General features: G+C 43.0%; 5 protein-coding genes across 5 annotated transcripts; 4 read left to right on the forward strand and 1 right to left on the reverse strand.

Annotated features, from left to right (window-relative positions):
• Positions 1–3,425: 3,425 nt before the first annotated feature.
• On the forward strand, positions 3,426–3,752 carry BT62DRAFT_894480 (uncharacterized protein; the record flags this gene model as incomplete). The annotated part of the gene is made up of 2 exons (XM_043183181.1): positions 3,426–3,612; positions 3,661–3,752. Coding segments are annotated over 2 exons (279 nt in total), but the record flags the coding sequence as incomplete, so codon positions are not given.
• Positions 3,753–4,872: 1,120 nt separating this feature from the next.
• BT62DRAFT_135216 (thaumatin-like protein) lies at positions 4,873–6,546 on the forward strand. The gene is made up of 12 exons (XM_043179810.1): positions 4,873–4,938; positions 5,016–5,131; positions 5,193–5,199; positions 5,252–5,301; positions 5,351–5,420; positions 5,474–5,569; positions 5,627–5,696; positions 5,744–5,836; positions 5,890–5,976; positions 6,029–6,112; positions 6,166–6,255; positions 6,307–6,546. The coding sequence occupies exons 2-12, from the start codon at positions 5,040–5,042 to the stop codon at positions 6,330–6,332; spliced, it is 765 nt and encodes a 254-aa protein (XP_043040201.1). The 5' UTR covers positions 4,873–4,938; positions 5,016–5,039; the 3' UTR covers positions 6,333–6,546.
• BT62DRAFT_968554 (adenylylsulfate kinase) lies at positions 6,318–7,286 on the reverse strand. Its single transcript, XM_043188907.1, has 5 exons — positions 7,189–7,286; positions 7,054–7,139; positions 6,842–6,991; positions 6,584–6,788; positions 6,318–6,528 (listed from the first exon to the last, which is right to left on the reverse strand). Exons 1-5 carry the CDS (start codon positions 7,214–7,216, stop codon positions 6,392–6,394), a joined length of 606 nt encoding a protein of 201 aa, XP_043040202.1. The 5' UTR covers positions 7,217–7,286; the 3' UTR covers positions 6,318–6,391.
• Positions 7,287–7,371: 85 nt separating this feature from the next.
• On the forward strand, positions 7,372–8,706 carry BT62DRAFT_932165 (uncharacterized protein). The gene has a single exon (XM_043186301.1). It carries the CDS (start codon positions 7,748–7,750, stop codon positions 8,294–8,296), a length of 549 nt encoding a protein of 182 aa, XP_043040203.1. The 5' UTR covers positions 7,372–7,747; the 3' UTR covers positions 8,297–8,706.
• A 1,907-nt stretch (positions 8,707–10,613) lies between these two features.
• On the forward strand, positions 10,614–11,666 carry BT62DRAFT_919936 (uncharacterized protein; the record flags this gene model as incomplete). The annotated part of the gene is made up of 3 exons (XM_043184188.1): positions 10,614–11,353; positions 11,374–11,471; positions 11,509–11,666. The coding sequence occupies 3 exons, from the start codon at positions 10,614–10,616 to the stop codon at positions 11,664–11,666; spliced, it is 996 nt and encodes a 331-aa protein (XP_043040204.1).
• Positions 11,667–25,727: the final 14,061 nt, after the last annotated feature.

Raw genomic sequence — 25,727 nt, forward strand, 5'->3', positions numbered from 1 at the left:
CCTTTTGCAACAAGTCTGGCCTTGTACCTGGTGATTTTCCCATCACCATCCCTTTTCAATCTGTAAGTCCACTTGCAATCCACAAGTGATCTGTCTTTGGGTAATTCTTCCAGTTGCCATGTGCTTAGGAAAGTCAATAGATTGTATTCTTCATCCATTGCTTTCTTCCAATGATGCCAGTCTGGCCTTGTTTTAGCTTCTTCAAGGCTTAATGGCTCATCACTGAGATTGTCTGCAGTTTCCCCAATACATGCATAGTCTATTGCAACATTTATGGCTTCTAAAGATGATTCTTCTGAGGTACGCTGTTGTTCCAATGTTTTCACAGCTTGTACACTTGGATTATGAAGTGTCCGGTAACTCGGTTGAGTCTTTGATGCAATCTGGACTGATTTGTCATATAGCTCGATCACTTTCCTATGCCATATTGGGAAATTTGATTTGATCAATGACACATTAGGGACTATTTCCCCTTTTGGTTCAGCATTTCCAGCATCCATGGAATCGTCCGAAATGCCATTATTTCCATCCAGAGTCTGCTCGACTTTGCTCCCTGACTCCCTCTCGAGTGACGAAGAGTGGGAGGCTATATAGTCAGTGTCTATAGACTCTGTAGTGTTGTTTTCAGAGAATATAACATTTCTTGAGATCTGAATCTGCCTGGTTTGAGGGTTATAATATCTCCAGGCTCTGAATTCATCTGTAAGACCTGTGAAAATAAATTCTCTTGACTTTGGATCTAGTTTTGACCTCTTGTTATCTTGCTGCAACACCCAGCACTTTACTCTGAATTCCTGAAGTGCCAAAATATCTGGTTTCATACCCTGAAACACTTCTTCTGGGGTTAGATCATTCTTGATGGCCCTGATTGGTGATCGGTTCTTCAAATATATGGCATATGCCACTGTCTTGGGCCATAGAAACTTCGATAAGTGATGTTCTTCTAGCATGGCATGTGCATGCTCTACAAGAGTCTGATTTATTCTCTCAGCAACTCCATTTTGAGATGGAGAGTATGCTGCAGTCAATTTCAACTGTATGCTATTGTCCTGGAGGTATTCCTTTACCTCTTCATTGACATATTCCTTTCCATTGTCAATCTTCATAAACTTCAGATCCTTCCCTTTGTGGACTTTGATGTATTTTTGATACTGCTAGATCTTCTTTCAAATTTCCATACCTTGCTTTGACTTCAAAAAATACAATATTGTCTTTCAGGATTTTTCATCTGTGAAGCTTATATAATACCTTTCACCATGGATACTCTGAGTTTGGGCCAGCCCCCATAGATCTGAAAATGTCATTTTCTTTATTTCAGTATAGTTCTTTTTGGCTTCTTGTGGAAATGGCTTGGTATGATGTTTGGCTTTTATGCAAGCTATGCAATCTGTCTGAGGCTCAGCTGACTCATCTATATCCATCCCCTTGACCATTTTCTTTCTAAATAGTCTCTTTACTGATCTCATATTTAAGTAGCCTAATGTATTATGCCACTTTTGCCATGATCAGGCTGATTTTGTAGCATGGGCCTGGGTTATTTCTGGAACAATAATGTCAAGGCTGTACAGCTTTGATATTTTATCTCCATGGCCGATTATCTTGCCATGTGGTGAGATAATATCCATTCTGGACTCTTTGAATCTGAGTTCAAATCCAGCATCTGTAATGTGCCCTATCGACATAAGATTGAATGGTGCATCAGGGCAGTGGATACACTCCTTTAGTGTGACTGGAGTGATCTTTTCCCCTTCAACCATTTTAATCTTGACAGTTCCCCTTCCTAAGCCTTTGGATTTGCCTACACCAATGACTTCATGTCTTGGGGTTTCAACATAGTCAGAAAAATATAATCTATTTCTGACTATATGTCTAGTGGTGCCAGAGTCTCCTAGCTATGATACTTCTGAGAGTGAAGTAAGTGCGACATCTGTTGCACAAAATACATAGTCATCTTCTTCTGAGTCCGATTTAGCAATATGTGCCTGAGTCTGGCCCTTTCCCTTTCCTTTCCATGACTTTCCAGAATTCTTTTTCCCATTTGGGCAATTTGTTCTGATGTGACCAGTTTTCTCACATTCGTAACATATGACTTTTGAATTGAACTTCTTGCCATGTGCTGCAAGTGTCATAGTCTGATCAGAAGTCTTTTTCTTTAGTCGAATATCCTTCTGAAGAATTCGGAAAATCAACTTGTAAGAATCTTTCAAGTCAGCAGTATCCACTGATGAGATGAATGAATTCCATGATTCCAGGAGTGATATAAGCAGTGTGATAGAGCAGTCCTCCTCCTTGACTTTCTGCTTAAGGGATGCCAGCTCCTCCTGATAGGACCTCAAAGTCCTAATATGCTTCTCTATGTTTTCTCCTTTTTTGCACTGAGCTCTGAAGAATTTTCTTCTGACAAGGACAATTCCCATGGGTCCTCTAGACTCATACATATCTTCCAGAGCTTTCCAGGCTTCTGCCAAAGTCTTTGAACCAGTAATATATACCAGTGGGCCATCAGAAACCCACAATCTTATTGTTGAAAGAGTCTTCCTATCACTCTTCTTCCAATCTGCCACCAGTGTCATGTCTGCCAGAGCTGGAATGCTTCTATCTGCATAATCAATCAGTCTTAAATCAGTTAGGATATCGATCACCTTGATTTTCCATGTCAGATAATTTTCTGGGCCCTTAAGGGGGTCAATTCTATACATGGACTGGCTATCCATGTGGTTCTACATGTGTATGTAAAGTATGAAAGAGTGCAAAGTGAGTAGTGACATAAGTTCAGTTATGGCTGAGGCCCATAACCTGTTATAAGTAGAGAGCAGAGTAATGTAACAGAGAACTAGAATTAGCCTCTCGAGAGAAAAACATTCTACTTAAATACATTTTGTATTACTTTGAGATCTTTCTACAAGATACTAAATAAGTTCAGATCATGATCCAAGTCAGCTGCTGCTGACTGGCATCATATCTTCGAGTATGTTCTCATACTCACTCAGGATTGCTATCCCAACACTTTGGATGGTCTGCCGGTAGTAGTGAATACATTGTTCATTCATTTTCCTTATTTGTTGGCATAGTTGTTGCACTTGGCATCTGGGTGAGCATGGGAATATCTGGTGCTCATATCAATCCTGCGGTATGTGTTATCATATTCCTGTATGCAATCAAACTCAGAACTTTCAAGATGACTCTTGCTCTCTCCACATGGCATGGTTTTTCCTGGAAGAAAGTCTCTGGTCAGACTTCTCACCTATTTCTTAGGTCCTTGTTCTGATGCTTATGTCTGGTAAGCTATGCTTAGTAGTACTTTTTTACTTAGTATGTAGTACTGTATTTTGCAAAATTTTACATATGGACACATTCAAGGCATGTCAATGGTACCTACCCTGTGAGATTTCCTCTCGACTCCTTCTCATTGTTATGTTTTCTGATACCAGTTAGAATATATGATGAATGTTTCTTGTTTCTTCTCAGAATTTATAGGCACTGCAGTGCTTGTACTCATTATTCTTGCTACTATTGATCCAGGAAATACACCACCTCCAAGTGGACTTTTCCCCACCATCCTTTTCATTGCATTGCTTGGTATATCAGCCTCCCCAGGTATGAAAAGTTTATGTGTATTCACTCTCCACTTCTCCTGCACTCCTGATTGTACTTGAATAGTCTTCATGTTCAATCCTGCTTGTGATCTGGGTCCCAGAATTGTCACATCAATGGTCGGTTATGGGAGACATATCTATACTTACTCAAAGTAAGTGTTTTAACCATGCTGCCATGAACATCTCTCTCACCAAGGCTTCTACACAGTCAATATTAGATCTGGTGCCCTTTTATGAGACTGATTTTTTTTGGTGCTCAGTTGCAATGACATTTTATGATGTATTCCTGTTCCAAGGCTCCAAAAGTATATTAACATGCACCATCTATTTTCTATGGAGTTTTCAAACCTTTGTTGAATTCTACTAAAGGAGCAGTTCATCTAGAAAGTGACCAGAGGATATGGTATAGAGCAAAGTAATCCATCAACAAGTTGTATTGGTAAATTTCTTCAATAATCTTTGTATTATAGCCTGATCGGCTTCATGTCCATTGTGAGAGTTGATGCCTACTACCTGTGAATACTATGAATATATTTTGGCATTGTTCTTTTTTGAGACTAGGCTAGTTGACCAGGGGGGTACTGAATCCGCGTTTCTTGGTAAACCTGGGTCTACACTACTGATAACGGACACTCCATTTACTCATTAGAGGTATAACAGTAAAAGTGTTTGACATCACGTGATCGTGGTGTTGTCCACTCAATTAAACGTTGAATTCAACTTGTACTTTGCTCTGATATTTATCTTCCAGGTCGCTCTTCTGATCATTCCTCCGCCTTGCAAGAACACCCAAGGCCTCAACCTTGGCATCGACTTGGAGCTGGTTGCCTGTACGATGTGCTTCACGGCACCGCTTTTCAAGTTCTGACATTAAAATAAATTGTCGTTTCGCTTGGGTCGGCATCAGTGCAACAGAAGGAAACGTATAACTTTGGATCTCGCTGCTTGACTACATGTAGAGGAACATCAATGAAGACCTCAACAAAAGGAAGCGATGCCTCTTGCGAAATCCCGGTCTACACGATACGGCGAGATGAAGGCAATGATAGTGATGGATGTAGAGTCGGCGAACGGCTCAGAAACCTGGTGCACAGCAGGAATGGGCATCAATCAATGCCTAGAGACGACGATGTATCTCGCATCTCCGACGTATATTCTCGCACCTCGACTTTTCGTCAAATCTGATATCCTTATGAATCAATCCAAACAGTACATTGTCACCGTCGAGGTGGTATCAAATCTTATATCGGATGTTGCTACGATTTCCTCACATGAAACAGGGGTAGTAACGACCGGTCCAAAGTGATTTTGTCCCCGTCATCAGCAGGACGGACATCTCTTGGTGGGTACATATAAATTCTCTGAGTGAGTACTTTCGACCTGCTTACATTCCTTCTGATTCAATCTTCTCTGGTTCAGTGCATCTCACTTCCCACCTAGATCATGCAGGCCATCGTCGCTCTGTTCTTCATTCTCACCCCAGGTGTTTCGTCGCGCACTTTTACGGTTATGAATTCGTGTTCGTATACCATCTGGTGAGTCTTTATCTGCGTGGCCCTCGCCAATTCAATCGCGTACTTTCTACCCCTTATCTAGGCCTGCTGTGAATATCCTCTTCGGTGCTTGTATCCTGTCGCGTTGCTTATCCATTTTAGATCTTTACGGATTTGAACGTAGGCCAGGCGGTGCCTGATCACAATACTGGGTGAGCGTTATTCTTGTTTCTAGTGTCTTTGGTTCTGATATGGATCTAGTTGGGAAGCCCCTGCAGGCAGTTCGGTTTCATTCAACGTACCAAGCAACTGGAGTTCTGGGCGCATCTGGGTTAGTTACTTTTTGTGACATTACACCTATCTGATGACGGAGTCTGGTCGTAGGGACGCACAGATTGCGACTTTTCGAAACAAGGACCAGCTTTCTGCGTTACGGGAGGCTGTAACGGAGGCCTTCTTTGTGATCCTCATACCGGAACGGTAAGAAGCTCCAGTTCATTAATGATGCATTTTGATTATGCTTATACTTGTCGACAGGGTGTACCCCCGGTGACCGTAGCGGAATGGACGTTGGCAGCCGACGAAGGGGGAGAGGATAACTACGATCGTAAATCCCTGCCTTTGAAGAGATGCAGTTGAGGCTGATTGTCGCAGTCTCCGTTGTAGATGGCTTCAGTGTGCCGATGCTCGTCACACCCACTGGTGGCTGCAAAGCGCCCATCTGTGCCGCCGACCTAAATGCGAATTGTGTGTGTTTTATTCCAATCATGAATATTAAACCTCAGTATAGTTCGATCAAGGCCCACAGGAACTCGCACTGGCAGGACCAGATGGAAAGACGGTCGGTTGTAAATCTGCGTGCCTGGCTGAGACGCCCGAGCAGAAACGTATGTACTTTTTCATCACGTCGTCGATCCTGGCTGAATTCTGTCTGTTCAGAGGACTCACCCAACTGTTGTACGGGTTCTCACAATGTGGCTGCGACTTGTCCTTCCTCCGGAGTGTCCTATTATAGCTACTTCAGTATGCTATTTTTTCATCTCTTTAAATGGTTGATTTTCTCAATGTGTACGAAGAGGATGCTTGTCCGACTACGTACGCGTATGCCTATGATGATAACACTTCCCTTTGGACGTGCCCAGGGGCTACGCAAGCGGATTATACAGGTTGGTTTAACGTACATATTCATGTTTCAGCATGGCTAATCCGTACTCTAGTGACTTTTTGCCCATCAGCACAATGATAAACTCTTGTCTATCTGGCTTTTATAGAGTTTGTCTACTTGTACACCGGGGTCTTGTTCTATACGGATATATAGCCTTTAGTTGTTAAAAACTCTGTGATTATCCGAACGCTCTCTGCAACATCTGTAATCGAAGTATCAATATGAATTTCTGGGTTCTCTGGAGCCTCGTATGGGGCAGAAATGCCCGTGAACTCTATCGTTGGGTGTCAACATGGTATCTGAGCAAAGTAAAGGTCGATGAAATGCACCCTTGATTTCTCCTGCGCGCGCCTTCTTGTACAGCCCCTTTGGATCCCGCTGCTCGACCACATGTAGAGGGGCATCAACGAAGACCTCAACAAAGGGAAGCGATGCCTTTTCGTGGATCTCCCTTGCGAATGCCCGGTCTACACGATACGGCGAGATGAAGGCAGTGATAGCGATGGATGCAGAGTCGGCGAACAGTTTGGAAACCTGGTTGCGCAGCGCGGATGAGCAAGATTAATCAATACCTAGAGACAACGTACCTCGCTTGTCCGACGTATATTCTCGTTCCTCGACTTTTCGTCAAACCCGAGATCCCTGTTCAATCCAAAACGGACATTATCACCGTCGAGGCGATAAGAGATCTTGTGCAGGTGGAGGAGATGCTGCTCTAATGCACATGCGATGGTTGACTATAGCACGCCTCTGTCAGCTCTTTTTACGTGAATCATTAGGGTAGGTATCAGTAACGAACCTTGCCACTGGCGCTCAGCCCCGTCAACCAAATCGTCACGCCCTTCTGGCTGAGCAACGTCTTTCGCTCTTCCGGAGAAATGGAGCCTTGAAGGGATATGGTCACCTCTTAATCATGTTTGGTGACCGGGCGTACCAGGGTGGAAGGTGATGTTTGTGGCCATCGCAGGAGATCAATAGGAGAAATTTTCTGGCTATGGGCTTTCGTCATCTTGACGCGATCGATGAAAAGCGGGTCTCCGAAAAAAAATAATAATATTTGTGTTTTTGACCTTCCATCCTGGGAAACCGGCAAACAAAAAGTGGGCTCCGTGGCTTAGACTGTTTACCTCCTGCCACCATGCTTCTGCAAGAGTTAGTCGACATGATAGTCGACTACCTGCACGCATCGCCCTCTGCGCTTAAAGCATGCTCACTTGTCTCTCGAGCCTTCTACCACCGAACACGTGTCCATTTCTTCCGCTGTGCCGATTGAGACAACCCTGACAGTCCCCGGTCTATGCGCCTCTTTACAATGGTGCACAGGTCTCCTAATCTGCTCCAGTATATCAAGCGAGCCGAATTTGGTGCCTCGACTTTTTCTTAGTCGAGTATGAGAGTTTCACCGTCAAGCTCATGCGCTCCCTCTCATCCTCTGTGACACTATCCCTCTGGGACGAAGGCTGTCTGAATGACAATTCGGACCAAGTATGCTAATGGGCCAAGGTTTTACCTACGTTCTGGTACTCGGCTCCATACCTTGCCATCACCAGACTCGAGATCTGCGTCCCCAATGGCACGGATTCCTACAGTTCCACATCATTGTTCTCTGCCTTCCCAATGTGACGGGCTTGTACATACAGGCCTTGTGCATTTCTGGCACGGACGATGCCCCTATCCTCCCGACCATGTCCCCCTCTCGTATCAAGAAGATGCATATCGACGCCTACTGCTCCATGATCTCCCCATTCTGGGATGGCTTGTGTTCTCCCGAATACCGGTCGGTGTACCTCGATCACCTGGAAGAATTACATGTTTTATGCCCTTCTCCCTATGAACTTTCTTCGGTCAACAACATTGTCAAATTCGCCTCCAAGAGTCTGAAGGTCCTGCAGATCGAATGTCAACAATGTGATTCCCCTATGTTTCATTTGCCCTTTACTCGTTACACAGTCAAGGACTGGGTTCTCCCGCCTGATATCCCCCGTCTTGAGTTGAACGCCATCACTGACCTGTGGCTTGGCAGAGAATCTTCGAGGAGCTAAGTGACCTCTCAAGGCTAGTTCAGAACATGGATTATGTATTTCAGTGATATAAAGGTCCTTTTAGAGATGCCATTGTGGACTCATGTGCGGTGCTGAAAGAGAAGGTGAACTCGAGAGTTTTTGATAGTGGAGAATGCTTTTGAGGTGCCTGTGTTCCCCTTACCCAGCTAGCAGTAGAATTACATGTTTTGCATCTCCTCGCTCTGCTCCTCGCCATTGGGCTCCTCATCATCATCGCCAGCATCCATGTCTGCCGGGTCGACGTCCATTGCATGGGTGGGTACCGCGTCCGCCTCGTAGCCACTACAGGGCGCGATGTCGCTCCACTCCTCTGTCGTCACCATCCGTGTCGCTTGGGCCAGTGTCATCATCGGACGACACCATAGTGGCATTCGCCATGCCGACTGAGGGGAGCGATGTCGGAAGTGAAAAAGGAAGGGAATTCACATTCTCCTATAATCTCCAATAAGTCCTGGCAGAAAGTGAGACTGTGAACCGCATTCTCGCAGATGCTGGGGTTGCAGAAGCACTACAAGAAAGGGCAGATCTGCCGGAGGATTGACACCTGCTGTCAGTGGAGGATGGAGGCAGGGATGCCAGAGACATGAGCAATGTGAGTGGTCTTGTCTTGCAGGAGATTCAGTGCTATCAAAAGCATAGGGAGGATGAAGAGGACTTACACAGAATCAGATGGATTTCCTTATCCAATGGGCATGTGCAGTGGTGCAGACAGTCCTGTTCCTCTGGGTCAGGTCAGCCATGATTGAGTTGTATAATGAGTGGGCATGCTCTGCAGTCCAGTCAGATGGCACTCCCTGCCAGTGATGAAATTTTAAGTGAATGAAGTTGGAAGGGGGAGGCATCACAAAGTGCAGACAAAGGTGAGGAAAAGAGGGTCTTAGCCCCACATGCCTGTATCTTATACCTTGCTATCTGCTGTCACCCATAGCTCTCACACTAGATTTCTGTCGCCTCTCTGCTCAAAATTTGACTGGCATGCTCTGTGGTGCAATCTGAGCCTCAATCCACTTCTTCTCCACTCTGCTGGAACATTTCTCATGCTTCTTTGTTACATTGAATTTCAGGATCCTCCACTCCTGAGGAAAAACCTCATGCTCTTAGGTTTCTAGAATGATAATAGGTATTATATCTGAATGTTCTTGGCCTTATTTCTATTGATCACTGAGATAACACTATGATAGCAACTTGGGCATCTTTATATTGGCCTCTATATTGTGGGACTGAGGCTGATATCATCTGATCTGCCACACAGTGGTAGACCAGCCTACATGTGCATCTCAGGGCAGGTCAGCTTGCTGAATCTGCTAACCTTGAGCAGCTTACTGCAATTGCCTCATGTTATGATTTTTCCCTTTTATTCTATGATTCTACTCCTATTTATGCTTAGTCAGGATGCATAGGACCATGGGAGAGCTTGGTCATCACAACTAGCCCATCCATCATTCATCTTAAACAACGATGCTCGACAATGCACAAGCAACCTTTTATGTACTGTAACAATGCTCAAGGACAATAGGCACTATGGACACAGACAGACACAATTAGTGGTAATATTATTAGCACAACTTGTACAGTATTTAAGACCCACAGCTCTCGCTGGTATACTCCAGCTTCAAGCTAAAGTTTACATTCACTATTCTACCTCGAGTCTATACTTGATCTTGAGTCATAATCAGTGAGAAACACATTCAGTGGACTCAGCCAATTCCTCAAAGTGCAAAGGGATGGCAGTTTACCATGTGGTATCGCTCACATGACACCTGAGCCTAACAATTAGCTTGAAGCTTCGACTTCCCTTTCTCAAGCCCAATTGTGCTGAGAAACTGAATGCCCCCTACAACCTCTACCAACCTGAATTTCAACCACAAGTTCTTTGAACTCCTCTCTTCTATCATTGGAACATTGATAGGATTGTTGGTGATCATCCAGCTATGCCAGAAATGCCATTCAATCACCACTTGGGCTCTCAGACATTACAATGAATTTCTATGAATCTGCAAAATCCTACAAAACGTAACCCCCGACCTTCCCCTCCATGACATTCCTGAATCCTGAAGAATGACCTACCAGTTCCCAGAAGCTGAGCCTAGCAGCATGAATCAGGGGAATGGTCAAGAAGAAGCAGGAGGACAACATTCTCTTCAACTCAGACACTCAGACTCTGGTGTCTCAGGTAGACACAGTATACTTGTACTAGAACCCCCCTCCAACCATAAGAATGAAGACCTCCCAGAGGACTTCTTCTGACAGTTTCCCTCCCCCTCTTCCATCTCCTGAACCCATAGAATTGCTGACCATGCCAGGGACTCTCTCGATGCCCCTCAGATGGCTCAGCAGTCAAATACCAGAGCTTCTTGAAGCCAGTCTCACAGCCTCCATCCTTCCACCAGGGCCAGCTCTAGAGTGGGGAGGGTTCTCTCAGATGACAAGCAGCGATGACAAGTATAGGAAGAAACTGTCCATCGGTACTTCCCAACCTGAGACTTCATCATCCCATTTAACTACAACAATGCTGTTCAACAGAAGGAGTGAAGGCAGCAGAATGAGCTGCAGCCAGTATGTCATGAGCCTGAGGGGCAAGCCACAGTTCATGAGCAGCAGAGGCAGAAAGCTATGCAGTATGATGAGCACCATAGAAACGAGCAGCAAGAAGTCAAAAGGGTCCAACTGGAAGCAGCCAACATTGGAGACTGGTATAGAATATGGCCTGAGGTCACAAGCATTCTCACTCCCATATGAGCTGACCCTTTCACCTCTGCCTCCATCTTTTGAGAACCTAGCACCTCAAGCAGTGGAATACTGGAATACTGGGCTGATGGCACCTGAACCAGATGAAACCCAAGACCCCCAACCCTCCAGTACCCTCTTTCATTATGAACCTCCAGCGCAGACTCCATCTTCAGGAGTGATGAGTCTGTTCTTGAGCACTACAGACTATGGGTTCCCAGAAATGCTCACATTCCTGCTTGCACTCTCTGAGGTTTTCTCGAAAGTAGGGTTGTCAGGCAGCTTATCGATGATGACTACCAGCACAATGTCTGTCTCTATTGTGATAGAGTGGAGGTGACAAGAGCAACTGGGGGAAACTGGTATAACTCCAGCATTGGGAGCTGCCCAGCCACCACCTATGAAAACCCCTTAGTCGTTGGCCTGAGTACTCAGCCAAGAGAGCAAAGCGACGATATAACAAGAGGTCAGGGAGAGTATTTATGACCAGCCTGCTGGTTCCCTCCTTGAGAAGGACGATGAGGATGAGGAAGAAGAAACGGAGAGTAGCAACCCCCCTAGGGGTCCACCATATGACTCGCAGGAGAAGACAGATGAAGAAGAAGTGAACAGGTTGGCCTGAGAGGAGAGGACACAGGAATATCAAGGGTATTACCTGCAAGAGATAAACTTCTTATAGTACAATGCTGCCTGGGTGGTGTTGCAAATGGGACAATTATATTTACATTCAGACACTAACAAGCAAACAGAAATTCTGAGATGGGCAGCAACCAACTATGCAGCCCAGACATACAATCAAAGACACCCCGAGTATCTGGTAAGCTGACCACTGGCTTATCAGGTTACTCTGATTATATGACCAATGCTGAGAATCCCCTCTATTATGCTAAAATAAGCCATATACTGAGCCCCATCAGCACGAAGTACCCTTACACACTCTGACTATTCCATTCAAACCACAGCAACTTGGCTGACCAGGGTCTGAACCTGGCCCATAACAGAACATTAGAACCCTTGAACCAGCAAAGGAGGCTGGCTTTTAGGAGGACAACCACCCCCCAATCAGGCAGGAACCAGTGGAACAGGAAAGAAACCCGAACGAGATGACTCTGAGGCCACCTGCCTCGGATTTACTGTTCGAAATAGGGTCATTGTCTGGATCAAAGACCCGAAGGGGAGTTTGGTTGCTGATGACAACTTGCTCCACTCATTTTCAGAGCCACCAGCAGAATGGCAACAGCCACCATTTGCAGGATAACCCAACCCAATGGAGGTGCTGCTGGAAAATGCCAATGTCCTCCAATGTTGCCTCGACCTTCTTCGGAAACCCCACCCTTTCAAAGGGGCATCCGATGACATTGACAGATTTCTGGTAGATTGCGAACAGTACTTTGAAGTCTACATTGGGTATCTAGGAACTGACATGAACAAAGTCGCCTTTGCCACTTCCTACCTAGAAGAGAAGGCCAAAACATGGTACAGTTGACTATCTCACAATGCATATGGTTGGGAGACACCAAAACCATATGCATTTATAGATTTATGCAGAACCAAAATAGCATATGATGTGATATGTGACTTTATGTGACAATGTTGTCATTTCTCCAAAATGCTGTCAGTGGCTTTTGGGTCAGCTTTCTATGCATCTCCTTGAATAATGCCCCTCTCAACTTCCTCAGCTGTGGTACTAATCCACCCTGGTCACCTTGTAAAACACAAAATGCCTCCAGCTTTTGAATAAGCTCAAATCCTTTCCTTGTAGTTATCAAGGTCTGTTCTTTCTCACCCTCCTCTTCCTCTTCTTCCTCCTCATCATTGTCAATGACAGTTATTTCCCCATTTTCTACTGCAATATCATGCTTGACAGCAGCAACAATCTCCTCATCTGTTGGCATCACCTCAAGATCTTCAGTATATTCTTCTGCAATAGAGTTAACCATCTCTTCAATGGTTGGAATGGGACCAAACATGTGATTTCATTGTTTCAATTCAACAAGATGGTTCTTCAACATTATCTCTGCTGTCTGGAGCTGTTGAATGAGGGCAATTTGGGTGGGAGGTGTGTTCATTTTTGACTGTGACAAAGAAGCCAACTGATTGACTGCCTCCAGTGCTTTACCAACATCATTCTCTGCATTCATAACAGCTATAAGAGCAGGACACCAGTCAGCATTAGCATATTGGTTTCCAAGTAGATCCTGCAATACCTGTTCGATCCCTGGAAGCATGTATTTGTCTGTTGAGGCAAAGTTACAAACAAGGTTCCATGCAGACTTGAGGAGTGAGGCATCTTGAAAATCATTGGATGGTGTGGTAGACTGTGACTCGGATGCATTGTCAGGCATTATACCAGTGTGTTTCCAGCAGTTTGCTATCATTTCACTGCTGACATTTGCCCAAGCATCATGAGCGATAGTCATAGCTTCAAGGAGATCAAGCTTGAAGATCTCAGACTCTCCAAGATCATTGAGATCAAGTGCATGGATACACATGGCATTCCGATAATGTGCCTTGAAGCAGTGGATAATACCAGCATCTAGCAGCTAAACATATAGAGTCATATTGGGCTCGAAGAACTCCAGCTTTGTGTTATAGGGTGTATAAGCGATGGAATGCCTTTAAAAGTTGTCCAAGGTCAGCAGAACCTGCTGCATCTCTCACTTCATTTTTAAATCAAACATCTTCACCCACTCTGTAAATATTTTGCTCATCATCCAGGCCTTCTTGTTATTCTGATAATAGAATCCCATTGCCATTGGACTTTTTTTCTTGAAACACTGTGGTTGCTTTAACTTGCCAATGAAAACAACTGGCATTCGCTCACTCCTATCTGCATTTACAGCAAAACACATAGTGATGTGGAACTTGTCCTGTTTTCATCCACTCATAGAACCAGATGCCAAGGTATGATCTAGGATGGCAAAGATGACAAGACCAGATTCATCAATATTCCATCTGTTCCGCATTGCATATTTCACCATAATGCTGTGAAGACACACATGTTCTTTTTTCACTGCCATCATATCCACTGAGCCTGCTTCTCCATGCTGCCGAACCTCCTGAATCTTCTATGCCTTGCAGAATGACCTCAACCATCCCTCTCCTTTCAAACACTGATTCTCTGGAATATTCATCAGATTTTCAATCTAATTTCGCTTCTCTATCAGCATTGCACCAGTCACAGTCTCATCTCGGAGCTGCATGGTCTGATACCAGGATGCAACAGCATGCTCCACATCAGGTCAGATGACAATATGAGACTTTTTGGATGATAGTGCATTAGAGTTCTCATTTGCACACTATTCAATTTTTGTACGAGATGCCAGTTTCTGTGAAAGAGTTGATTGGGTAAAGAGCAGTGCACCTTCCTTTTGGTTTGTGAAATGTGCCACAATGTCAGCATGTCGATAGGAAGGATGGTTATCAACATATTTGAATACTACGAGCCAGTCTCCTGTTGTGAGATGTGGGTGGGAGATCTGCTTTGGAGGCTGAGCTGATGATATGTATATTGGGACTTTCTCCTTCTGTTTTGTATGCTCATATGGATTTCCAGGTTTAGCATATGGTTTTCATGTTGGTTTAGGAGGCATGTTTATAGAGATATAGGCTGTATCGCTTTACAATAATTTTTTTTGTGTTTGTCATAGTCCATACAAACAAATTATGTTCTTTATTGTTCTAATATATGCATAATGTCATATCAGCTTACTATAATTTTCGATCTGACAATGCATATTCCTAACTAGAACTATATGCATTATGCAATATGTATTTCTAGCCCATTTTCCTGCTCCTCAACTGCGTTCCAGCCCAATCCATATGCAAAGTCAGAATTATGCATTTTGACATCATGCATTGTGAGATAGTCAACTGTAGATTTTTATCTCCCTGAACTTCTGGTCGAACACATGGGGACATTACCGGTATCCATTCTGGCTGGTGTTCAAGCATATGTTAAATGACAAGTTCATTGATCCAGCAGTACAGGAAGTGCATAAGCAAAAGATTAAGAAGTACAAGATGGGAGATAAGGCAGCTATGGATTACTTTGATAAGCTGGAAAGGCTCACCAAGCTGGCAGGAATATGAGATGACATAGCCAATAATGGCCAAATAGTTGAGGCCCTCAAAAGAGGAGTTCTCCCTTTGTACCTCATGATGATATCTGCAATGGGTGTCAGAAATCTGATGCCCATCAGGTATAATGAATGGAAGGAACGTATCATCAAGATGTACAAGGAACAACAAAGGCAGAAAGCAGAATCGACGACCCTACAAGACAACCCCAAGAAATCGTTCTCGCCAACCCTGAACAAGATGGGGCAAACTGCTGGGAAATCATTGGGAACCCCTACAGCTTCAGCTTATGGGAGTCAGAAGATAGAAACTGGAACCACATACACTGAGGCAGGAAAGCCCATGGACATAGATCGGATGAAGAAGGAAGGAAAATGCTTCAACTGCGGACTGAAGAGCCACATGGCCAAGGACTGCCCAAAGAAGAAGCAGACCCACAAGGATATCCAAGTGCAGATCACTGAACTGCAAAAGGAAGAAGAAAGTCTGGAAGAAGAGACCAAAGTTGAGGAGGTAAAAGATAGGGCCAGTTAGTGAGTGATTCCACTAAACTGGCCAGACAATTAAAAGGTGTGCCACCCATAGCTGCTAGTCGGACTTATAGTGCCCCTGTAGTTATCTCCATGTTACCACTACATACACATTCAAATATACCCTGCTCTATGCACACCTCTGAATCACAAAATAAAACTCAAACACTTTCAGGCCAAACAAGGGCAGAGGGCCCTGATTCCTGGCTCAAACCATTTGATACTGAATGGACCTGGAGGACCATCAAAGAAGCAAAAACCAGGGCTGCAGTAAAAGCCATATTAACCAATTGGATACACCAAACCCAAACCAAGAAAGTAACCAACGAAATAGTGGAAGGAATAGAAAAGATAGAGCAGCATATAGCTCTCAAATAGCTTGATGAGCTACATGGGACCAGGAAGTTTATTCAATGCACCAAGACCCTCAGATGGGACCTGATAATGAAGGCTCAAATCAAAATATTAACTTCTCGAGCCATGTACTCTGTCAATGTTTTAGTCGATAGTGGGTGCATGGGGAGTTTGATAAACTGAGCCTTTATTATCAAAAACAAACTCCTGACCAGAACCACTGTGGCCTCTATTCCAGTTTATAATGCTGATGGAACAAAAAACCAGGCCGGCTTGATCACTGAGTTTGTTGAACTTTGACTGACCATCAGGGACCACTCGGAACAAATAGACTTAGCCATAACAGACCTCAGAACAAAAGAGATGTTCCTTGGTCATGATTAGCTCATATGGCACAACCTGCTTATAAATTAGAAAACCAGACAAATCACCTTTGTCTGGTGTTGATATCAGAAAATTCCATTTGAACTGCCTGATGAAGACTTGGAAGACAGGTGGGATGAGGAAATGGAGGATGGGGAGACAATCCTTGCTGTAGACCTGCAGAAGGAAATTCATGTTCGAGCTATTCATTATGCCAATGATTTAGCAGTGAAAGCCAAGGAGGGAAAAGCCAAAAAAACGTTTGAAGAAATGGTACTGAAATGGGCAAGAGATTATCAAGATCTCTTTGAGAAAGAGAGTTTTGATGAACTCCCTGCTCCCAAGCCCTGGGATCATGTGATCAAATTAATCCCAAATGTCAGCACCAACTTGGACTGTAAAACCTACCCTCTTAGCAACCTAGAGCAACAGGAATTGGACAAGTTCCTAGATGAGAACATGTCCAGCAGATGCATTCAACCCTCAAAGTCCCCTATGGCATCACCATTCTTCTTCATAAAAAAAAAAGATGGCAAACTCTGACCAGTTCAGGACTATCGAAAACTGAATGAAATGACCATCAAGAACTGATACCTTTTACCCCTGATCTTGGAGCTAATGGACAAACTCTGAGGAGCCAAATATTATACCAAGCTCGACATACAGTGGGGATATAACAATGTTCGAATCAAGGAAGGAAATGAGTGGAAGGCTGCTTTCAGAACAAACTAAGGGTTGTTCGAGCCCACTATCATGTTCTTTGGCCTAACCAACTCCCCAGCGACTTTCCAATGAATGATAAATGACATATTCAAGGACCTCATCACCACGGAAAAAGTCACTATCTATTTGGATGACATTCTAATCATGTCACAAATGAAGGAGGAGCATCGGAAGCTGGTACGATGGATACTAGCTCTTATAAGAAAGCACAAATTGTTTTTCAAAGCTAAAAAATGCGAATTTGAGGTAATCAAGACAGAATACCTCAGAGTAATCATCAGCAAAGGAAGCATCAGAATGGACCCCATCAAAGTGGTGGAGGTAGTCGAGTGGCCAGAGCCAAGGAGGAAGAAGGAGTTACAATCCTTCCTGGGATTCACAAATTTCTACCGATGGTTCATTCAGGACTATAGCAAAATAGTCTGGCCAATGACTCAGCTCACTGGCAATGCCCTCTGGATCTGGAGACTCTCTCAGCAGGCTGCATTTCAAGACCTAAAAAGACGACTAGCTGAGGATGTCATACTCGCCATACCATCCCAAGAGGGAAGATTCCGAGTCAGGGAAGATTCCGAGTCAAGGCAGACTCAAGTGAGAGAGCAATTGGAGCAGTGCTCTCTCAGAAACAGGAGGGAAGATGGTGTCCAGTTGCATTCCTCTCAAAAGCTCTTACTGTCACAGAGAGAAATTATGAAATCTATGACAAAGAGTTACTTGTGATAATGCTCACCCTGGAAGAGTGGTGGCATTACTTAATTGGAGCCCACAAGACCTTTGAAATCTGGACAGACCATCAAAACCTCAGATACTTCTGACAGCCTCAAAAACTGAATTGCTGACAAGCCCAGTGGGTCATGGAACTCAGTCAGTATCAGTATACTCTTCACCACAAAGCAGGAGCAGCAAATAAAAAGGCCAACCTTCTGTCCTGACAAGCAGATCATGACCAGGGAGGAATGAACAACCTGGACATGACATTGCTGTGGCTTAAACACTTCAGGGCCATGATAATGCCAACAGAAGAAGAGATCCATAAATGGGATCAAAGAATTGCTCCATCACTAAATCATGAAAGAGGGATGATGAAGGAGGATGGAATGATCTATTATGATGGAAGGATCTATATTTCCAGGGATCAAAGCCTATGTGGAGAGGTCATCACCACCTGCCATGATCATGTGACAGCAGGACATCTGAGTATCACAAAAACAAAGGAACTCATTCTACGAGAGTACTGGTGGCCTAAGATGAGGAATGACATTGCAGCATATGTCAAAGCATGTAAAACCTGTCAAAGGGAGAAAGCCTCAACCCAGTCCCATGTGGCACCCCTGCACCCAAATGAGATTCCAGCTGTGCTGTGGATCCACATCTTGGTCGATATGATCATCAGGCTATCTGATTGTAATGGTTATGACACTATTCTAGTCATTATTGACCAATTCTCAAAAACGATCATTCCAGTTGCATGTTCCACAGAACTGACTTCAGAAGGATGGGCAAAGATCTTACGAGATAAGGTGTATGCTAAATATGGCATGCCCCAAGTAGTCATCTCTGATAGGGGACTCCAATTCATCTCCAAGTTCCTTGATGACCTATACAAACTCTTGAATATTAAATGGAATGCTTCTACAGCATATCACCCACAAACTGATGGACAGACAGAGCAGGTGAACTAAGAAATCAAAAAATACCTATGCCTATTCATTAACTACTGACAAGATGACTGGGTCAAATGGCTGGTGCTCGCTGCATTCCAACATAACAATTGCATTCATTCGGTGACCAGAAAGACCCTATTTTTTGTTAACTATGGGTGACACTCCAATGTCGCCCATACTATACACCATTGAACAACAACCCCCACATCCATGGATTTTGCCACTGACATGGCAAAAATCCACACTGAAATGAAAACCACCCTCAAGAAAGCTGCAGCATCAATGAAAACATAATATGACAAGTATTGTTGCCCAGCACACACATACTCACCCAATGACAAGGTCTGATTAGACACAATGAACCTACACTTGCCATGACCAAAACAGAAGTTGGTGGACAAATGCACAGGCCCCTTCCCTGTGGTCTCAAAAATAGAGAACAGCGCCTATAAACTCTGCCTTCTAATTGGTTGGAAAATACACAATGTTTTCAATGAAACCCTCCTCTCTCCATACATCGCACCCACCTTCTCAAACCAGGAATGCCCGCCACCACCACCCTCAGAACTGATTGATGATGAAGAACATCATAAAATCAATCAAATCTTAAACCATAAACTCTGGAAAGTCAAGGCAAAGGGCAGTGGAATGATGACAACAGTGGACTACCTGATCAGCTGGAAAGAATACAGGCCTGAATCCAACCAGTGGGTAAATGAGAAACAAATAACTGCAGACAACACAATACATAACTATGAATTATCCCTAAATTAAGCCATTGGGATGATGGTCTTAAGGAGGGGGTAATGTTACAATTTTTCCCTTTTATTCTATGATTCTACTTCTATTTATGCTTAGTCAGGACACATAGGACCATGGGAGAGCTTGGTTATCACAACTAGCCTATTCATCATTTGTCTTAAACAACGATGCTTGACAATGCATAAGCAACCTTTTATATATGGTAATGATGCTCAAGGACAATGGGCACTATGGACACAGACAGACACAATTAGTAGTAATATTATTAGCACAACTTGTACAGTATTTAAGACCCACAGCTCTCACTGGTATACCCCAGCTTCAAGCTAAAGTTTACATTCACCATTCTACCTCAAGTCTATACTTGACCTTGAGTCATAATCAGCAAGAAACACATTCAGTGGACTTGGCCAATCCCTCGAAGTGCAAAGGAATGGCAGTTTACCATGTGGTATCGCTCACATGATGTCTGGGCCTAACACCTCACATCTGCACATGTAAATGACAGATAGCCTCTCAGAAAGGGAGACAGCCTGCTTCTCTCATATAGTGCATAGCCACTAGTCAATCTGTTCATGTAAGTTGACAGATACTCTTTCATCTCTATGCAGATAGCTCAAGGTCTGCTGCTTGCAACTTGTATTTGAGGGTCTCTGCCTTAGTGTGTTATTGCTGTTTTTATCTGCCTGCTCACATAAAATGGCAGACTTTATAACATTCTGCTTATGATCAGACCTAGTATCACAGGATGACTACTCTTGTGGATAGCCCAATTCTCCCAACTCTGGTCTATAGAAGTTGTGGCCTATCTGTGGGTCATTATCAGAAATCTCTTGCTTCTTCTTGTTAGCACACTCTTTCATTCATCTGTTATACTCCTATTTGAGTGCACTTCTCAATCAGAAATAATAAACCTATTCCATGTCACCTTAAGAACAGGCATGAGCATTGCACTGTATATATCATCCAGTCTCAGCCTATTCATCTCAGACTCATAGGCATGCTCAAATGCATGAACCTTCCTATAGTTGTTAAGATTGTGGGCTCTGGCATATTTAGCACACATATGTAGGTATGTACTCTGGTACAAGTATACAGCTGTTTGGAGTTCAGTGGAGGAGAAAGGAAAGGATAGATGCTATTTGAGAATGAACTACATAGCTATTTGTACTAGAGTAGAGTGGAAAAATGAACAAAGATAACTAGAAGAACAATGAGACATTGAAAGAAAGGTCACTGAAAGAAAGGAAAGGCTAACTAATAATGATAAGTAAACATGTTATAGACAAAGGAAGGCAGAAGAAAGGAAAGGTATCTAAGAAAATAGTACTAGAATGTGCAAATCCTCTATACATGAATGGGATCATCTGACTCAGCTAGCTGGAGTCTATAAAGAAGACCATCTGTTTGATTAAGATATCATTTGGTATTTCAATATTATATAGTTCATAAATGACTATATCCATCTGCTTCAAATGAAAATGACAGGCTTCATATATATTGTTAGACTCAAGTATCATGTTTATACAATCATGCCAGAGTCCACTACTGTAGTTTAACTCAATGTGAAGAACAAGACATTGCAAGAGGCTCAAGAGTGAATAATATAGAATAAATTTTAGCTTAAAGCTGAGTCTACTACAGTGAGAGCTATACTACTTATATATATTTGAGTCCAAGATAAATATAGTCTGTCCTATTGTCATTATCTGTGGGTTAGAACTAAAGAGTGTGATATAAATGCATGAAATAATAAAATATAAGTGTTGTCAAGGTATCTGTTGTGAGTCACAGTATCTTAGCACAAGTCATTTAATAAAGGCATAGTTACTGGTCTGGCTAAATAGATAATAGAGAAGCATCTGAGATTAGATAAATGCTTTGATAAGATAAGATAAGCAAAAAAATCATAACACATGTGCTATATACCTTAAGCATCTGCAGTGAGAGATTTGTCATGATTTTTTCTATTTTCATCTTTTATTCAAGAAGTGACTCCTATCTTTTGCTTAGTCATGCTTAGTCAGAGCACTTAACCAGTGCTTAGGACCATGAGACCAGAGCTTAGTCATTACAACAATACCCAGTTGATCCTTGTCCTTCAATATGACAGTAACCACTCAATAACAGACAATACCCTTTTGTAGATAGCTTAATGACACTGGACAAGATGCTCTATAGTGCCAGGATGCACAATAAGATAGTTATATCTTTAGGATAGACAATGACTAGTATATAAGTAGCATAGCTCTCACTGTAGTAACCTCAGCTTTGAGCTAAAGTTTATTCTTCTACTATTCTATCTTGAGCCTCTTGAACAGCCTTGCCACACAGAGCCAAATAACATGCATAGTGGACTATAATGTGACTGCCTGAACATGAGATAGCATTATCTTACTATATGTTTAGGTCACATGTAACTTAAGCTTAACAATTAGCTTAAAGCTTCTAGCTTCTCTTTCTCAAGTCCAATTGTGCTGAGGAACTGAATGCCTCCTTCTCCCACATCAACTCTTGATATTACTGACAACTTCTTTAAGCTATTAGCAGCTATTATAGATATGCTTCTAGGTTTACTAGCAATCATCTAACTCTGTAGAGAATGCCAATCTATAACTGTATAGATAGTCAGGCACTACCAAGCCTTTCAACAAGTTCAGCAAATTCTCAGCAATGTCACTCCTGACCTCTCCTTCTATGACATTCCTCCCTCTGTCTGACAGTCCTTTCAGCCCATGGAAGGAACCTTGTTCAAAACCAATCCTAGGAATCTACTTGCAGAATGTTCTAGGGAAGAAACATAGCACTGATATCCACTCTGACCTCCAGTGGTTGTCATCTGAAACCATGACAACTCTTGGGCTATAGAATTTCAAAGACCAAGATCTGATACACCAATCCTGTGGGTCAAGCATATGAACATCCTCAGCTGCATTTATACAATGAGGACAACTCTAACTGCACTCTCTGAGCCCAGTATTAGATACTGTGCCAGAGACTTCCTTGATGCCACTAGAATGGCTCAAAGAGATGGAAGCTTCCACTCAGATGACAGCCATGGATCTCTATATGTGACACCAACAGAGAGTGGAGAAACCCCTCTTAGGAAAATCTATACTAAAAACTAGAGCACTGACAGTGAGGGAGAAAGAACAGATATCATCAGAGATGATAATGTACACTTTGCTGATGACAGTGATAAGCAGAGATATTGGCAGGCTGCCATTAATGAGGTTGAGTGATTGGAGTGCCACTAGAGCAGCAGTGCTTCAAGTGGAACAGAATACATATGAATGACATCAAGCATGTTATAATCAGCTGATGACATTAATTCAGTCCTCCTCTAAGAGGATGAGATTCAATATGCTGAGTCTCTTGCTGAGTATGTCCAGAAGCAGGCACAGATCAAATATGAGACAGCCAGAGAGGATGCCATCTTCAGGCATTACCTCTAAAGAAGAGAAGCAGCTGAGTGGAGAATAGGCTTTGGGAGCCCTTACTCTAGCTCTTTTGATATCAGCACTGACTCCAGCATTCCTGACACCCTATTCTAGGAGCCCAGCACTCCTGCTATCTCTGAGCCTGACCCATAGGTGATACCTCCTAAAAGCATCATTTATATGAATGATGTCCACTGAAGAGCATTGCTCAACCTCAATGATAACCATCCACTTTTCTATGGGACTGATATGATCACCATACAGATGACATCTCAGATCAGAGGGATTCCCTCTGAAGTGAGAATGGAGATATTAGGAGTGATAAGAAGCATATTGACCCCACCAGGAACCTCAGACAGATTCTAGATGAGCATATTATAGCCCTCTTTTTCTGACTCTAATTCTACTGAAACTTCCACCAATATCACAGAGAATTGAAGGTGAATGCAGTGAGACACACCATGAGAGAGCAGCAGCAAGATAAGCAAGAGCCTCCTTCTTGCTCCAGACCCAATGATGCCAGACCTAGCATCCAGCAGCAACAGTCTGGACACCCTGGATATTTACAACCCATATGATAATTCTCTCATCAAGGGGGACAAGAGCAAAATAGACAATAAGGCAAGCAATGAGAGTGAGGACCCTTTAGCTGAGTGAACAAGCATATTCAAGCAGCAAACAACAGATGAAGAACTGACAGAGAGAGCATAGAAGAAATGTGAGACAGAGTTTTTATGGTTGTACCAGGAGGGAGCAATCACTCTATAGATGAGCGACACCTGATTAGTGTCATCCATAAGACAGAGATATGCCACTGCTGACCAAGTTGAGCAAGCAGACATTCTTCAATATGTGGCCACTGAGCAGGCCATTTTTATTTACAATAAGAAATATTTAGGAAACCAACTAGTGCCATTACTAGCATATAAGTCCAAGTATGACATTGAACCAATGCTGTAGACACCAAACACAGCACCCAGCCAAGCTGTATATATGGCATCTTCTATTTGAACTACATCCTTCTGATATATGTTTGCAACCTCAGCTGTCTGCAGTACAGCATCTTGGCTTACTCAAAGCCAATCTAAACTGAGAAACCCCTATTAAAACCCATGGATCCAACCAATACACTGACTCTTTGCCAGTCAACCTCTGCCTGATGAAGCTGAGGGTAGCAGATCAGCCTCTATAAGAGAAGAAAATGACTTCAAAGCAGTAGAACTGGGGTTTACTATTCAAAACAGGTGAATCATGCAAAAGAAAGCACTACCACTGGGAAGCTCTATCACCGACAATAGTTCTCTTCACTCTTTCTCAGGTCCACTAATATTCTGGAGTGTTCTACCCTTCAGCAGAATCTCAAACTCTATGATAGTGCTTGCAGCTGACACAACCATCCTCAACTGCAAGTCTGACCTCCTATAAAAGCCTTGCCCCTTTAAAGAGGCATTCAATGATATAGACTGCTTCTTGACTGACTGTGATTAGTACTTCCAAGTATATGCCCCATACTTTCTTCTTGATATGTATAAGATTGCATTTGCCTCCATATATATGAAAGATAAGGCAAAAATATAGTGGGTGCTTCTGGCCCTCACATTCTGATCAATCATACAATAATATCATTAACTATCCTTGTGGCCAATATTTAAACAGATAGTGATTGACAAGTTCACAGATCCTGTCATGCAGAAGATACACAAGCAGAAGATGACAGAGTACAAGATAGGGGACAAACTGGCAACTGAGTACTTCAATGAGTGAGAACAACTTGATAAACTCACTGGTGTATAAGACAACATTGCTAACACTGGATGAATGGTCAAGTGCATGAAGATGGGAGCACTGACATCTTATCTTAAGATGATCTCTGACATTAGTCAGAATATCCTGAAGGGATATGACAAGTGGAAGACCCACATTATTGGCATGTACAAGAAGAGACAGCAGCAGAAGGCCAAACAAACTACTCTATTCAGCAGGATAAAGAATCCAACTCAGGGTGTGAAGTCTATCTCTTCTAATTCGACCATGGCCACTAAGCTCAGTGGCTTATCTCTAACTTCCTTATACAGCAAGAAGAAAACCAGTATGAGCATAACATTTACCAGAACAGAAAAGCCAATAGATATAGATTGATTCAAAAAAGAGGAGAAGTGTTTTAATTGTGGACAAAAAGGCCACATGGCATGTGACTGCCTGCAGAAGAAGAATAAGCACACTCAGGAAGATATCCAGGTGCAAATCACAGAGCTACAGAAGGAGAAAGAGGCTCTCAGATCAGAGACAAAGATCAAGGAAGTAAAAGACAAGGCCAAGCAGTAAGCAATTTTGCTGACTTGGCCAAAGTATCTAGTGGTGTGTTACAAACAGATGTGGGACAGACTGATAATATCTCTGTAGTACTACCTATGTCTAAATTATGTGTGCATTTGAATATATCTGACTTCACCACTCAACAACAAGAATCACCTAAGGAAAACGCTCAACTGCCTATAGGCCAAACAGAGACAGTGAGCCCCACCAGCTGGCTAAAGCCATTCAATACCAAATGGACTTGGTGAGCTATTAAGGACACAAAGGACAAAGCAGCAGTAAAAGCTGTGTTCAAGAACTGAGTTCACAAAACTCAAGCTGAAGAAATAGTAGATAAAATAATTGAGGAAATAAAAAAGGCTAAATAGTGCTAAGCCTTAGAGTAGCTCAATGAGCTACAAGGATCAAGAAAGTTCATCTGACAATCCAAGACCCCAGACTGAGACCTTCT

Source organism: Guyanagaster necrorhizus (genome assembly GCF_019112545.1).
Source record: "Guyanagaster necrorhizus MCA 3950 unplaced genomic scaffold BT62scaffold_12, whole genome shotgun sequence".
NCBI classification, from domain to species: domain Eukaryota; kingdom Fungi; phylum Basidiomycota; class Agaricomycetes; order Agaricales; family Physalacriaceae; genus Guyanagaster; species Guyanagaster necrorhizus.